General features: G+C 42.9%; 1 protein-coding gene across 1 annotated transcript; it reads left to right on the forward strand.

The window, feature by feature from the left end:
- Nucleotides 1-385: 385 nt before the first annotated feature.
- LOC138887576 (uncharacterized) lies at nucleotides 386-826 on the forward strand. The gene has a single exon (XM_070169340.1). It carries the CDS (start codon nucleotides 386-388, stop codon nucleotides 824-826), a length of 441 nt encoding a protein of 146 aa, XP_070025441.1.
- Nucleotides 827-16,657: the final 15,831 nt, after the last annotated feature.

The following is a 16,657-nucleotide window of genomic DNA, read 5'->3' on the forward strand; positions in this document are numbered from 1 at the left end:
CTCAATGCAACAGGCTCAGTTTGACCATTCGCCGCATGTGGAATGGATGTCATCGGTCCGATTGAGCCCACTACTTCAAATGGGCACAGGTTTATTTTGCCAATCTCACAAAATGGGTAGAGGCTGCATCTTACAAAGCTGTCACCAAGAAAGTCATCACAGACTTTGTCAAAGATCATATCGTTTGCCAATTTAGAGTTCCCGAGTCAATTGTTACTGATAATGCTGCCAATCTCAACATTGGTATAATGAAGGCCATGTGCGAAACTTTCAAAATCAAGCACAAGAATTGCACATCATATAGACCTCAGACGAATGGAGTCGTAGAAGCTGCTAACAAAAACATCAAGTAGATACTAAGGAAAATGGTAGAAAACCACAAAAAATGGCACGAGGGCTTCCTTTTGCTCTGTTGGGGTACCACACCATAGTTCGCACATCAACTGGAGCAACTCCCTACATGCTGGTTTATGGTACCGAAGCTGTCATCCCAACCGACGTAGAAATTCCTTCTTTAAGAATCATACAGGAAGTTGAACTCAGCGATGCAGAATGGATAAGGTGCCGATATGAACAATTGGCCGTTATCGATGGGAAAATAATGAATGAAGTATGCCACAATCAGTTTTATCTCAATAGAATGCCCAGATCATTCAACAAAAGGGTCAAACCAAGACAATTTGCACCAGGACATCTGGTACTGAAAAAGATCATCCCACATCAAGATGAAGCCAAAGAAAAATTCTCTCCTAACTGGCAAGGTCCTTACATGGTTCACAGGGTTCTAACAGGAGGAGCACTCATACTCGCAGAAATGGACGGATAAATCTGCCAAAAACCAATCAATTCAGACGCAGTCAAGAGATACTATGCTTAGACTATTTACATTTTCCCATCTGATGTAATTGAACTACGCTTGACTTGATTCCCGTTTAAGAGGGGATACGTAGGCAGCCTTATGTGTTCGATCACATCATAATAAAATTTCAATTTTTTTCCAAAATTAGAAACTGGAGCAGAATTTTGAGGAGGACCTTCAAAATTTCAGAGCAAGTCCAGCCAATGTCGTCGTATGCCAGAAAGATAGAAATTGATTATGAAACTGGGGGAAATTTTTTTAAAAGGATTATCAAAATTCTGGAGAATGTTCAACAAAGTTCGCAAACGACCGGAGGATCATCTACCAAACCGGGGTAGAATTTTGAGGAGGACCCTCAAAATTGTAACATGAGGAAGCTGCAATGTATTACAATCACTAGTTCATCTAAAACAACATAATACTCCAATATGTTTGTAAAACAACCCTATTTTTATTAATAATTGCATATTTTTGAAAACTCTATTTTTTGTAACAGTCAGGTTACCTAGGGGAAACTCAGATAAGGCCTCCAGAAAGGAACAAAGCAAGGCCAGTAGACAAAGGCGCGAACCAACCTCCCCTCACAAAACTGACAAATTTTCTTTGAACGCAGGCACATTTGATGTAGCGATAGAATTCGCAAACATTTATACACCAAGTAAATTCACTATCGATCGTGCCATCAGATACCGAAAATAACTCCAACTAAGAAATATACTACTCTTATTTGCTACTCACTCTTTGCATGGGAATAAGCCCTGTCCCGTATACTCGCGTAAGGCTAATCCATGCCTCCATATCTGCATGCGGCTAATCTCTGCCTCCATATCTGCCTGAGGCTAATCCCTGCCTCTATATCTGCATGAGTCTAATCCCTGCCTCCATTTCTCCATGAGGCTAATCCTTGCCTCCATATTTGCATGAGGCTAATCCTTTCCTCCAAATTTGCATGAGGCTAATCCTTGCCTCCAAATTTGCATGAGGCTAATCCTTGCCTCCATACTGGCATGAGGCTAATCCCTGCCTCCATATCTGTTTGAGGCTAATCCCTGTCTCCATATCTGCATGAGGCTAATCTCCGCCTGCATATTTTCATGAGGCTAATCCTTTCCTCCATATTTGCATGAGTCTAATCCTTGACTCAACATCTGCATGAGGCTAATCCCTATCTCCATATCTGCATGAGGCTAATCCCTGCCTCTATATTTACATGAGGCTAATCCCTACCTCCACATATGCATGAGTCTAATCCCTGCCTCCATATCTGTATAAGGCTAATCCCTTCCTCAACATCTGCATAAGGCTAATCCTTGTCTCCATATTTACATGAGGTTAATCCCTACCTCCATATTTGCATGAGGCTAATCCTTGCCTCCATATTTGCATGAGGCAAATCCTTGCCTCCACATCTGCATAAGGCTAATCCTTGCCTCCATATCTGCATGAGGCTAATCCCTGCCTTCATATCTGCCTAAGGCTAATCCCTATCTTCATATTTGCATGAGGCTAATCCTTGCCTCCATATTTGCACGAGGGTAATCCTTGCCTCAACATCTGCATGAGGCTAATCCCTGCCTCTATATCTGCATGAGGCTAATCCCTGCCTCCATATCTGCATGTGGCTAATCCTTGCCTCCATATTTGCATGAGGATAATCATTGCCTCCAAAATTTGCATGAGGCTAATCCCTACCTCCATATCTGCATGAGGCTAATCCCTTCCTCTACATCTGCATGAGGTGTATACGCTGAAATTGGATGGACCAAATTTTCGTTCATAAGGTACTTCAGGAGATCACCCCGGAGGCTCGAGACCATGGATCAGGTCCCTCCCTCAAGCTCAGTCGACACTCGGCCTCGGGATAATGTTGGATGAGACCCCGATGGGTGTGGGAAGCTTCCGAAGAATGTATATGGGACCGGTTAAGTCTGCCCGGCTAGTCTAACGCTGGTCCACGTCTACATCATGAAGCTAGTTAGTTGTCCCATCCCGCTTCCTTTATAATTTAATGTATCTTGTACTATGTTTGGATTCCCCCACTTATATAAGGGGAATCGTGGGACTTTGTAAGGCAGTTGCTCCAACTGTTCTATACGAAATATACAAGAACTCTTCCTTTCCTCTCTAACTTACTCGCTCGAGACTACTACTTTCATTTATTGCTTTTGTATTTGTTCTTCACTTATTGCTTGTTATTAGCCATATAGAGCCTCCCTTGATTATATACTAATTGTTAGCCCTTCCTTGATTATCCCTGATAGCTCGAGCACAAGCCCAGGTAACGACCTCGAGGAACCTCATCGGTTAGTCCGAGGCCCGGACAGCAAGCCCCTCAGTTTGATTTTAACCCTGCTTTAGTTCGTGTTTCGTTGATAAGCTTCACATATCTAGCATCAACTGCTCTAATAACTAACATAAAAATTGATCGCGTATTTTTAAAGTCCCATCAACAAATTTAATAGTTATTGATTTTTTCAAGGTAAATAGTTTGGCGCCCACCGTGGGGTTAAAAATAATAGTGATTGTTTTCTTGATGGTTTCATTACACAATGTAAGTTATCTTTCACACTTTTCTTGTCCAAGATCTTCACTTTCAGGCCAAAATGTCTGGCTCAGTGAACATAGTTGAGAACGACAACCTTGAAAACCATGGAGAAAACGATGTGGCCATTCCAATTATTGGCGCGTCACCACAAAACCTCGATAATACACCTGGACCGATTCCAGTGGATGCGGGTTCGCAATATGCACAACAGGTTGATGAAACTTCACACACTGATAGGAGCGTACGACATGGCGACCGACAGGAAGCCCAAAAGTCCCCAGCTTGGGAGGAACAGGAAGTTACTCTTCACGTTATTTTTGAAATGTTGCAGGTACAACAACTGGCTATCGCTCAGCTGCAAAGCCACCTGAAGACTCGCAACATAGTAGCACTGGAAACTATTCCCCCGACAGAACAGGTACTGGATAGATCGAGCAACAACGGATCGATAGCCGACCCTGCAATCCTGAAAATGCTCAAGGACCTTATCAAAAGGATCAAATCGGGCGAGAAATGATAACTGCCAACGATAAGATTGAATGAGACCTACAACTCCATGGTCAACCAGATCTCGGGCGCGGCCCCGGTCTTGAAAGGTATGGATTCGAAGAAGTTCATACGAAGGTCGTTCACTGAAGAAATAGCCCCGAAACCCATTCCTAAGAAATTCAGAATGCCTGATCTCCCAAAGTACAGCGGGACATCAGGCCCCAATGAACACGTTACCGCCAACAGTTATGCAGTAAAGGGCAACGACATAAAGATCGATGAGATCGAGTCCGTATTGCTGAAAAAGTCCGAGGAAACACTCTCGAAGGGGGCCATGATGTGGTATCACAACTTGGCTCCTAACTACGTATATTCATTCTCCATAGGAGAATTCTTCTTTGTGAAGGCACACGCCAGTGCCATCAAAGTAGCAACGAGGAAGTCCGACATTTTCAAAATTAAGCAAACAGAGAACGGAATGTTGCAGAAATTCTTGTCCCACTTTCAAATGGAACGGATGGATCTACCACCAGTCTCTAACGAACTAAAACAGAATTTGATCGAGTACCCAGCTATGACCTGGTCAGACGTCCACAACCGGTACCAATCGAAAATTAGGGCCGAGGATGACTAGTTGGGAGCCCCCTCGGGATCAGTATACCCAAGCAGGCTCCTAGCAAAGGAACCAAAACCAAACACAGATAGATATCAACCATATATCGAGGATAGAAGGAACGCTCCGAGGTGCAACCCACCTCGCAACGATAGGAGACTAGACCTAGGAGGATATCCTCAAGGACTCATCAACAGAGCCAAAATCAATAGGAATGCAAGGCCAACAGATGCACCTCACTTGTCGGAATACAACTTCAACATCGATGTATCGGACATCGTGTTCGCCATCAGCAAAATTACAGACGTCAAGTGGCCCAGGCCTATACAATCGGATCCTTCATAAAGGAATCACAACTTAGTGTGTGAATTTCACAACACGCACGGCCACAAAACCGAAGATTGTCATCAGCTACGAGAAGAGGCAACTCGACTACTTAACAAAGGGCACCTCCGGGAATTCCTTAGCGATCGAGCCAAAAATCAATTCCGGAAAAGAGAGGCGACCAAGAAGAACGAGGAAAACGAGCCACAACATGTCATCCACATGATCATGGGGGGCGTCGATGCCCCGCAGGAACCCGTAACGAGAAGAACAATAATATCCATCACAAGAGAAAAGCGGACCCGGGGATATATTTCCGAGGATGCCCTCACATTCAGATAAGAGGACACCGAGACAATATCTCAACCTCACACTGACGCACTGGTAATTATTTTCCTTGTAAATTCTTTTCAAATAAAACGTGTACTTGTGGATCCAGGTAGCTCGGCCAATATTATCAGGTCAAGGGTGATGGAGCAACTCAGATTGCTCAACCAAATCATGCCAGCCACTCGAGTCCTCAACGTATTCAACATGGCAAGTGAAACAACGAAAGGAGAAATCTCCCTTCCGGTCACCGTGGCCGGCATGACCCAAGACGCCAAATTCCATGTCATCAAAGGAGACATGAGGTATAACGCCTTATTCGAAGAGTAGTGTATACACTGCATGAGAGCGGTACCATCCACACTTTACTAGATGATGAAATTCCCAACAAAGGACGAAATTAAAACCCTCTACGGGGAATGGAATGCCGTAAGGGAAATGTTCGCAGTACACGACGTAGCACCAGAGCTCGTGCCTCCTCTCTCGAATGAGCCAAAGGGTAATCGAGCCTCACCGTCAATTAAACTTGATTAAACGAAATAAAGGACCCTACCGCGTCCTCACCTCGAGTGATTGTAACATATCAATCCTCATAATTGGAAAATATTGATCCTTTAGGCATCGCCGACATATCTCACTTAAGGTACGACCTTCTCCCTTTTTAATTTCGTATTTCAGACTAACCCTTATGCAGGCACCCGATCGGAGCGGTTATAACGCTATCCCTGCTCGAAGACCTTAAGGTTTTAAAGCATTTGTTGCACTATTTTCCTTCGACCGAGTTTTTATCCCGGAATAAGGGTTTTACCGGTAAAATTTTCAACGAGGCAACATCTTCATACTACCTAAGGGAAACTCAACAAATGCTTGAGACTTCTTTTGCAGTCAACCTTGGACGGTGGGGGCATTCCCCCAGGAAGCCATCAGCTCAGAAAAGTCATGAAATGTCAAATGGGGACCCTATAGGAGAAATAATGTACCGGACCAAACGGTCAAACGAACCGTGTCCATATAGTCGGGCTCCCGTCGGCGAATACATGTACTCTTGTACCAAATAATTGAAGAATATCTTTTGTCAAGACACCTTCACAAAATAAGGCAACAATTCCTCTGCCGGAAACATTACGAACACTCGGGGACTGGAATCAACAATTCAACACTTAGACAACCTCCGGGTCGGGACTCCGAAATCATAAGCCCTCGTAGGTACCTTGAGTGCTCGGGGACTAACATTGAAATATCAAAAGAAAAATGCACATCCTCAAGGTTGGGATCTCCGAAATCACAAGCCCTCGATGAGGCAATGCAAAGTTTACAAAGAATGGATCCTGAGTCAATAAGCTCTCGACAACTCGGGGACTTCCGTCAAAACACCATCTCCATTGACTCACTAAAACACGAGGCCATAAGACCCCGAGAAGGCAGATTCGGTCCCGTAAGACCTACATAAAGCAGCAACTACATCTGTGAGACCTCAACGGCATGAAAAATCTTTAAGACCTCAATGGCCTAAAAAATCTGTAAGACCTCAACGGCCTGAACAATCTGTAAGACCTCAACGACATTAAAAATTGCTAACACCTCAACGGCCTGAAAAATCTGTAAGACCTAAACGACCTGAAAAATCTGTAAGACCTCAACGGCATGAAAAATCTATAAGACCTCAACGACCTGAAAAATCTGTAAGACCTCAACAGCATGAAAAATCTATAATACTTCAGTGGCATGACAAAACTGTAAGACCTCAAGCAAGGCATGAATCACACCGTACCGAGTATCGACAGCATAAACTGTAAGACATCAAGCAAGGCATTAATCACACTCATACTGAGTATCGACATCACGAACTGTAAGACCTCAAGCAAGGCATGAACCATACTTGTACCAAGTATCAACAAAACTATAAGCCTACTAAAGGCACGAAAATTTTGTAAGACCTTACTACATGCATAAACCCAATCCCAAAGTTTAGGCTATATGTCGCATTTGTTAGAATCTCGAAAAGGTATACCTTCGATGTAGATGCCTACACTACTACACGTGAGATCAAAAATGGCTCCGGCCAAATGCAAATGACTACGGTCACTCGGCTTTACCAACCCAATTAACGCAACTCCGAAATGGCCGACCGTCGCTAAAAAATCATAGGACATTACTTCGAATCTACTTCAAAAAGAACCGGTTAAACAGGCTACCCTTGACATTCAAAAGAGCTTCGACCATTTCATCCCCAAATCACAAGGCTTCTAGCTACTCATCCTACGAGCTTAACCTTTCGAGGTGCTCGAACATCGCCACAAACAACTTGAAATCGAGGTTCTTCCCAAAATGATGACGGGTCAGGAAAAATCATTTCAAAAGTCCTTAACGATAGGAAAGCAAAGCCTACATATGCCCAAGGGCAAAAACGTAAGAGTTGTTGTCCCCTTCCTAACGACCCTCATGGCCACACACTAAAAGGTCGTAATGACCAAAAGCGTAAGAACCACTATCGCTAGCTAAAAAATTTGAAAGCTTGTGGGTCAAAGTGAGCTCGAGTCGTAACCCAATTCGGAAACCAAATCCTAAGGGCATAGCATAAGAGCCATCGTCCCTAGCTTCATGAGCCTCAGTGCCACATATATAAAAGGTTGCTTCGACCCAAGGCGTAAGAGCCATTGTCGCCAGCCCACAAAAATACAGAACATAAGGGTCAATTGTGCTCGAGTCGAAACCCGACTCAGAGACTGAACCCAAAATAGTTAAAATACAATTGCCCAAGGGCAAGGCGTAAGAGTCATTGACGCCCTCCCATGTAGAAACAAAAGCCTGAGGGTCGAATGGGCTCGAGTTGAAGCCCGACTCGGAGACTAATCCCAAAACAGTTGAGCAAAAGCATAAGAGCTCTAACGCCAGCTTACACTAAAGGCTGCATCGACCGAACGCGTAAGAGCCCTCGGGCATGCCCGATGAGCCCTGGAGCCGTAATACAAATCTAAGGATTCTCACCAATTTCGAAACTAGTCCACCTAGTCAGAGACGAAACAGAAAGGGGTATGTAGGAAATAAGGCTTCAGGTTCTCTTCTATTTCCATACATGAAAAAGTGCATCCTCCATCTACAAATGCGCTCTGGAAGGGTCCTAGTTCAAAGGCCTAGTTCAGGGTTTGGAGGGGCCTAGTTCAGGGACCCTGAATTGATAAGGGATGGTCCTGACAAACCTTTCTAATGTTGTGGTTATGATTGATTCACATCAGGGAACGACCCTACCTTTTAAAGGACTGCAAGATGCCCCGTGCGAAGAATCTCCCAATGCGGGGATGCCCGTCAAAGTCGGAGATGTGCTTGAAAAGCTCACAACTATTTTTGAGGAAGTTCCCGAGGTCGATGCTTCCTTCATCTTCGGTGAAATGAGCAGGCTTTGTGAGCAGGTAATCTTTGCTTTCCCTACCTGTCACTCGGGCCTCAGTTTCATTGACCTTTGTCTTTCTAATTTGTCTTTTTTTGTGGCTTCGGGCCAAGGTGCTTTACAATCAGACTTTCACCCGGTATCAGGTTGAGGTGACCCGTCTCGATCATGAGAAGGCCCTCCTTACTGAACAGGTTATCTATTCCCTGTTTGCCTTTATCTTAATGTTTTTCTAGTTCCCAGTGTTTTAACATCTTGGATCTTGTTTGTGTAGTTTAAGAAGGAATGTGCCCTGCTGAGGGAGGAGCTTCGGGCCAGGGACTCTAAAGTCTTAAAACTTAAACGGCGTGAGAGAGAGAGATATCTTCCGAGAGGGATTCCCTCAAGGAGAAGATGATATTAGTTTGGCGTCAGCTTAGTGAGGCGAGGGAGGATAGCGACATGTACAGGGGTCTCCATTACGAGCTGGTGCCTGCATTATACAGGATCAAGATAGAAGCCGAGACGCTAATCTTTGCATGGAGAAGATGCAATTGTGACAAGCACCCAAGCCAGAGGGGCACCCGAGGGGGCCGAGCCAAGGTTGACTCAGGAAGTGGACATACGTATGGGAGATATCATTTTGCCTGCTGAGTTTGAGAGAGTGGAGACCTTGGAGAAAAGAGACGCTGGCTTGCTTACTTTTGGTGCTGCACCGAGTACTGGTTCAGAAGGTGATAAAAGAGAATGCAGAGCCCTTGGAGGGGAAGAGGCCATAGAAGAGGGGCCGCCGAAAGACGCATAGTTGTTGGGGTGCAACCTTTGGTAGAGACACCAAAGACCTCCCTTTCGATAGTAGATTAAAATTTTGTTTGGTTCTCTCTTTTCAACACTTGTAAACATCCCCCTGGAGGTTATAAGAAGGCTTTTTATTTCCTATTCCTTCCTTCACCCTTGTTTTTTGGAAATACTATGTGATGTTCTTTGACTTTCGACCTAGGGTCCCGGTCTTTCGATTAGATCCTCGGGCTTTACTATCATCGAGACTGGTGACAGTGACTCGTACACACTGAGTCAGTTACATATTATAGTAATATGGCATTTGAGCTCTTGTGTTTTTGCTTCCAGGCATTTTTATTAGGTCGAGCTCAGTCTCCGAGTCAGATCTCGACTAGAGTATATCTGACCCTCAAATTTTGAGGATTTCAAATTGGCCCTTAGGCTCTTACACATTGGGTTGGATTGACCTTATGTGCAGGTGGCCCTGGGGCTCATTAGGCTTGCGACAATTACTCTTATGCCTTGGGTTGAATTGACCTTTTGTGTGCATGGCCCTGGTGCTCATTAGGTTGGCGACAACGACTCTTACGCTTTGCCCTTAGGCATGTTTAACTAACTATTTTTTGTTCAGTCTCTAAGTCGGGTTTTGACTCGACCTCATTCGACCCTCAACATTTATGGGGGCTGGCGACAATGGCTCTTACGCCTTAGGCCGCTGCAACCTTTTATGTGCATGGCCCCGAGGCTCATTAGGCTAGCGATAGTGGCTCTTACGCTATGCCTTTAGGCATGTATAGTTAACTATTTTGGGTCTAGTCTTCGAATCGGGTTATGACTCGAGCTTATTTTGACCCTCAAGTTTTAAGATTTTAGGCTGGCGATAGTGTCTCTTACGCTTTTGGTCGATGCTACCTTTTAGTGTGTGTGGCCTTGAGGCTCATTAGGCTGGCGACAATGGCTCTTACGCGCTTGGTCGATGCAACCATTTATGTAGGTTTTATTATCCTCTCGTTAAGGGATTTTGAAGTAATTTTTTCCTGACCCGTCGTCGGTTCGAGGAGAACCTCGATTTTGAGTAACTTGCAGTGATGTTTGAGCACCTCGGGAGGTTTGGCTCGGAGGCTGAGTAGCTCGAAGCCTATGATTTGGAGCTGACATAGTCAAAGCTCTTTTGCCTATTTTGCGGCTAGCCTGTTTAACCGGTTCTTTCTGAAGTAGATTCGGAATAATTGAAGGCATGTGTGGGCTGGTGACAATGTCTCTTGTGCCTTTTTGCGATGGTCGGGTGTAGCCAAGTTGTGTTAGTTAGGTTGGTACAACCGTGTGACCAGAGGCACTAGTGTTTGGCCGGAGCCTTTGAGTCTCGAGTGAAGTTGTTTTGGTATCTATATCAAGGGTATTCCTTTTTAGGCATCTTACAACTTCGATATATAGCCAAAACTTTGGGATCAGGTCTATTCCTTTAGTGAGGTCTTACATTTTTTACATGTCGTTGAGGTATTACAGTCTTTACATGCCGTTGAGGTCTTACAGTCTTTACATGTCGTTGACGTCTTATAGTTTTTACATGCCGTTGAGGTCTTACAGTCTTTACATGTTGTTGAGGTCTTACAGGTTTTACATGTCGTTGAGGTCTTACAGTTTTTACAAGTTGTTGAGGTCTTACGAGACCGAGTCTGCACGCTCGGTGTCTTATGACCTCGAGTTTTGACAAGTTGATGTAGGTGGCACTTGACGACAGTACTTGAGCCGTCGAGGGTTTCTTGACTCAGGAGCCATTATTTATGAACTTTATAATGCATCATCGACGACTTACGATTTTGGAGATCTCAACCCTGAGGTCGCACATTTTTTGAGATTTCGACATCAGTCTCCGGGTGTTTGTGGCACCTTCAGTTTTGGAGACGTTTTACGATCTTGGTGTTGCCTCGTTGAGGGCTTACGAGTTTGGATTTTTGACTCGGGGGTCGGTCAGGTGTCGATGTGTTGATGCCAGTCTCCGAGTGTTCGGGACATTTTTTGAAAGAGGAGTCCACTTTGCTGAAGTTCGAGCTTCTTTTGAAGCGTGAAGTGCTTTGTCGAAAAATATTCTTTGATTACCTGGTACAAGTACACATGTTTTTGCCGTCAAAATCTTGGCTGCTATACATGGGCACGGTTCGTTCGACCGTTTGTCTCGGTACATTACTTTCCCTATCGTGGTCCCATTTGAGGTGCTTTGGCTCTTCCGAGTAGATGACCTTCCAAGGGGGCCCAGTATTCGAGTTGGATTGTAAAAGAGATCTTGAACACTTGTTGAGTTTCCTTCAGGCGTTGTATGGTCGTTGCCTCGTTAAAACCCTTGCCGGTAACACCCTTTTAGGGACAAAATCCGGCCGAAGGAAAAGAGTGCAACGGGTGCTCGAGGATGTTTCAAGAATTTTGCATCGGATGCCCTAGCAATAATATCATTTTAGCATTGATTTGTAAGACCCTTTGCGGACTACTCCAAGGATGCGGTATGGTCCTTCCCAATTTTTGCCCAGCTTCCCTTCATTGGAGTTTTAGGTGTTAAGGGTGACCTTCCTTAGAACCAAGTCCCCAACTCCAAAATATCGGAGGTTTGTTCTCCTGTTATAATATCTTTCGATCCTTTGCTCTTGGGCGGCCATTCGGACCATCAAGGCTGCCCGTCTTTCATCCAGCTATTCGAGGGACACTGTCATGGCCTCGTTGTTCGAGCACTCAATGGCATGTTGGATTCTGGCACTCGGCTCCCCGACCACCACTAGTATTAAAGCCTCGATGCCTTATTCTAGTGAGAAATGTGTTTCCCCTTGTAGACATGTGATTTTTGACCCTCCCCAAGATTTTTCATATTTTAGCGCGTAAATATTTAATTTAGGCATAATATAGATATTTTAAGTAGTTTTGAATCTTTTACTTTATTGTAGTACAAGAAAATAAAAATTACAAAAAAATAGGATCATTAATGTTTTGTAGTCATTTTTAATCTAAAAAAAATACAAAAATAGTATCGTATTTTTATTTTTAATATGATATTTGAAAATACCAAAAATAGATTTGTTTTAATGGTTAGTTTTATTTTAATAATTATTTGAATAGTAGGAATAATTAATAAATGGTCCCGTATTTTTAATCTCGTTCACAGCGAAAGAATAGAGCTTGGGCTCGAGCAACCCATCTTTAGGCCTAGTTTTAGACCTAGCCCATAGTTTCCAAGCCCTTAATTTCTAGGCTCATACCCCTTAACCTAAAACCCTACAACCTAGACTCTACACTATAAAAAGAAGGCTAAGACTAAAGAATTGGGGGAACAAAAGAACTGCGCATGAAAGAATAACAAAAAAGAAGGCAAGAAAAAAAAACGGAGGGGGGCATGAAAGAAGCTGAACGAAAAGAGCTGAAGAAGCAGCTGACATAGCTGCGATAGACGGACCTCCCTCCCCTTCACGCCTTCATCTTCCATCTTCAAGACCAACCCTAACTACTATTCCTTCTTCAACCTTGAATCTAAGACAACAATGGAGTAAATACCCTAGCACCCAAAAAACTCTATCTCCATGCCAGCTGTCGTTACTCACCTCCAAACGACCACACACATATAGTCGCCGCCAGACAGAGAATCGGCGAACACCATGGCCATCGCTACTCCTTCTTCTTCCCGTTAAACAAAGCTCGCCAAAACCCTTGAACACCAGTTGCTGATCTCTTCATTTTCCTCCTCCATCAGCTCGCCGGAAAAACAAGCTCCAACCGAAAACCAGAACACACCATCAACGAACACCAAAGAGTCCAGCCGTGAATCCCGTTCGTGAATCACGCATTACAAAAGTTTCTGAAGCTTCCCTTCCTTCTACTGGATAGCAGTTACGTTGAGTTTGGATGTAGAGTTTTCCAGCGACGATTTGAGGTTCCGGTCCGTAGCTTTGGCATTCCAGTCTATCGATCATGGGTCTGTTTTGTCTAACAAGTGATGTTGTAAATCTCCAGCTTCGTTTATCAATATAAAGCTATTTTGAATTCCTTTCCAGATCCATCAAGGACAATGTCTTCTGTCAAGTGTAGGCATTTTGCGGCTTCTAACGCTTGGGAATGAGAAACAACTCGTTTTTTTATCTAAAGAAATCTGAGTGTCTTCAAATCTGTTAAGTAATTCATAAAAGGGGTTTCATTGGAATTGAAGAGATCAAATAGGGTTTTGTGGGCTACTAGACCTAATCTTTGTCAACTCAAACATTGATTAAAGTGTGGGATTAAATTCATGTTTGGTTGATCTTCCGGTGGTAATTCGGTTTCCGTCCACGGTTTGTCACATATTTGGGTATTAAACATTGAAACCACCAATTTCCAGTTATATTGAGGTCCATTTCTCGCCTTACTCTGTTAAAAATTCTTTCACATTTGATATTTGTTAAGTTGAATGAGACATGATTGTTTTCCTTGCCTCTATGTGTGTTTTTGAATACGCTGAATTAGTTCATTGTGAAATCCTCTTCTGTTTTGTGAGATGATTCTTTGAATTAGTTTGGTTAAGTTACACACTCATTTGACGTGGGACAATATGGTGTTGTAAAATTGGAAATCAAAACGTTCATAGAATGGTGAGAATAATCCTGTTGTTTCTGTAATTATTTTTCATAGTTTTGAATTTGCTCATTTAGTTATCTATTCATATGCTTGCTCGAATTGGTTATAGCTGGACACGATGTCGTCACAATATAAATATTGGGTTGTTATTCACCAACTAAATTACGTAATTAGATTGAGGGAACCGGGGGTGCATTTCATGTGACCCGGTTCCAATTTCGAACAAGGTTAGATAAAGCAGGTTGCGAACCACAGGTGCATTTCATGTGACGTGGCTTGCGATATGTTTTAATTGACCTTGATTTTTCCTTAAATAAATAAAAGCGGTTTGAAAGCTTACGGCCCTCCAAATGTAGCCTTCTTTTAAATTAGAATTAGAGGGGTGCCGTGCCGAACAAAAATGACCACTACACGGCCTTTATTTGGTTAATCTTGTTTTGTCCTTAGAATTCGGGATGGGCCGTTTAGAATTTCACGGCCTTCTCCAAAGATAATAATGCGTTAGTCTCTTTAGGCGCGCTTTTAACAATTTCCTTTCTTAAATTCGGGTGCGCATTTATGTGACCCAAATCCAAATCTCAATGGAGTCGAAATGTGTCAACAACCACGGGTGCATTGATGTGACGTGGTTCGAGACACGTTTTCACGACGTTGCAATTCTTATTATAAAATAATAATAATAAAAGTGATTTAAAATTAAAAGGCACATAAGCTAGCATGTATCAAAATCAGATAAAATCAAATACAATAGTTAAGCGACCGTACTAGAACCACGGAACCCGGGAATGGCTAACCCCTTCTCCCGGGTTAACAGAATTCCTTATCCGGATTTGTAGTTCGCGGACTGTAATACAGAGTCAGTATTTTCCTCGGTTCGGGATTAAACCGATGACTTGGGACACCATTAATCTCCCAAGTGGCAACTCTGAATAATTAATAATTAAATCCCGTTCCGATTGTTCTTTAAGTGGAAAAAACTCCTTTATGCCCTTCCGCGGGTGTAGGTGTAAAAAAGGAGGTGTGACAGCTCTGGCGACTCTGCTGGGGAATAGAACCCAGAACGGGTTATTTAGGGTTCAGAATTTGAGCTTATATAAATTATTGTATTTGATTGTATCTGATTTTCCTACATGATTTGTGCTGAATGTGCTAAATGTTAACGCTTTGATATTATCTGAACTGTATATAAACTGTGCCGACACCCTTCTCTCTTCACCTCCGGGGATGTGCTTACTGGTTGAGACTCCCTATTCTGTTAGTGTCATACCCTGAAATAAGAAAGAGGCCGAACAAGTTACGAAGCCGGATGGCCTTTTGGTTCCCGATAAGTTGCCCCCTCCTCGACTCGAGTTGTCCGCTCGGGTACACAGTCTAGAACACCGACCCAGGTTTTGAATATAGAATAACGTAACATCATGCCGGATCCCTAGTAGGAACGATTATTTGCATCATGTTGCATTTGACTTAGGGGACTCAACACAGGGGTTGGGTCCGTCTAGGACTAGCAACCTGAAATGAAAAGATCATCCTGATGCATCCTATTTGTACTGTGCATTTATTTGTTCCAAACCTGCATGTTGACCGGTTTCTGGATCTCGGGAACGTTGGAAAATTGAAAAAAAAAGGAGAAAAAGAGAGAAATAACAGTTAGGGAGTTAATTGATTATTTTAGAAAAACCCAATGCCCGGACACTATCGAAACTCTGCCGAAATTTTGAGAAAACGAAAAAGAAAAACGCTTTATTTTTTTTATATAGTCTGTTTTACTAAAGGCAAAAGAAAAATAGAAAAAAAAAAGAGTCGTTATTTTGTCTTGATTTCAAAAAATATAGAAAAGGAAAAATAGTTTCTCTTGCCATGGAAAATGAAAAAAGGGGTCTTTTTTTAAAATATAGTTAGTTACTTCGCCCGAACTACGCCGGTTTGATTCTCACAGGGTGTGGGATATGTAGGCAACCCTCATCGGGTCCAACCTTTCCTTTGCAAAAATAGCCAAAAAATGTCAAAATTTTTATTTTCGGCGTAAAAATGTTGGGTGATGCCGTTTTGTCAAAAATAACCAAATGTTCCCAAACGGAACGCCGGAAGGCTGACCTTGCATAAATAGCCACCTTTGGTCATGTTTTCATTTTTTGACCCTCGCAGTCTTAAGTTTTCGTCCTCGAGGCGTTGAAAGGCCGTGTTGCAATACCGGGTCTTTTATCTTAATTTGAAAAAAAACAAGTAAAGAGTTGTAAATAAGTCTAGTAGGGGCGTCTTGTCATAAATAGCTGAATGTCCCCAAAAGGAACGCTGGAAGGCTGACTTTGCAAAACGGCCATCTTGGTCAATTTTTGATTTTTGATCGATTGACTTTCGCAGCCTTAAAATCTTTGTTCCCGAAGTGCTGAAAGGCCGCGTTTGAGAATCGAGTTCTTCATTTTTAAAATCTGAAAATATATAGGTAATTTTATTTTGAGTCGAAAATATAGATAGTTTTTTTTCTTGAGTCGAATAACAGTTTTTCTTTTGCTTAATCGCCTTAATAAATGTGCAGGATGAGCACGATTCTAAATGAGCCCTTTTCAATAATGACCAAAATCTCTTTTGAGTTGCGATTATGATGGAATGATTTAGGCAAAGAAAGGCAAGACAAAGTGAAAAAGTATTTGAAAGATCTCCCGGATTTATTAGACATTCAGCCTCGGGGGGATATTATCAGGGCATTGGTCGCTTATTGGGATTCGGCACATAATGTATTTCATTTCTCGGACTTTGAGCTCA

Source organism: Nicotiana sylvestris, chromosome 3 (assembly GCF_000393655.2).
Source record: "Nicotiana sylvestris chromosome 3, ASM39365v2, whole genome shotgun sequence".
NCBI classification, from domain to species: domain Eukaryota; kingdom Viridiplantae; phylum Streptophyta; class Magnoliopsida; order Solanales; family Solanaceae; genus Nicotiana; species Nicotiana sylvestris.

Excerpts from the sequence above, each read along its gene's own strand:
- LOC138887576 (XM_070169340.1), top strand. The coding sequence starts at position 386 with ATGGCACGAGGGCTTCCTTTTGCTCTGTTGGGGTACCACACCATAGTT.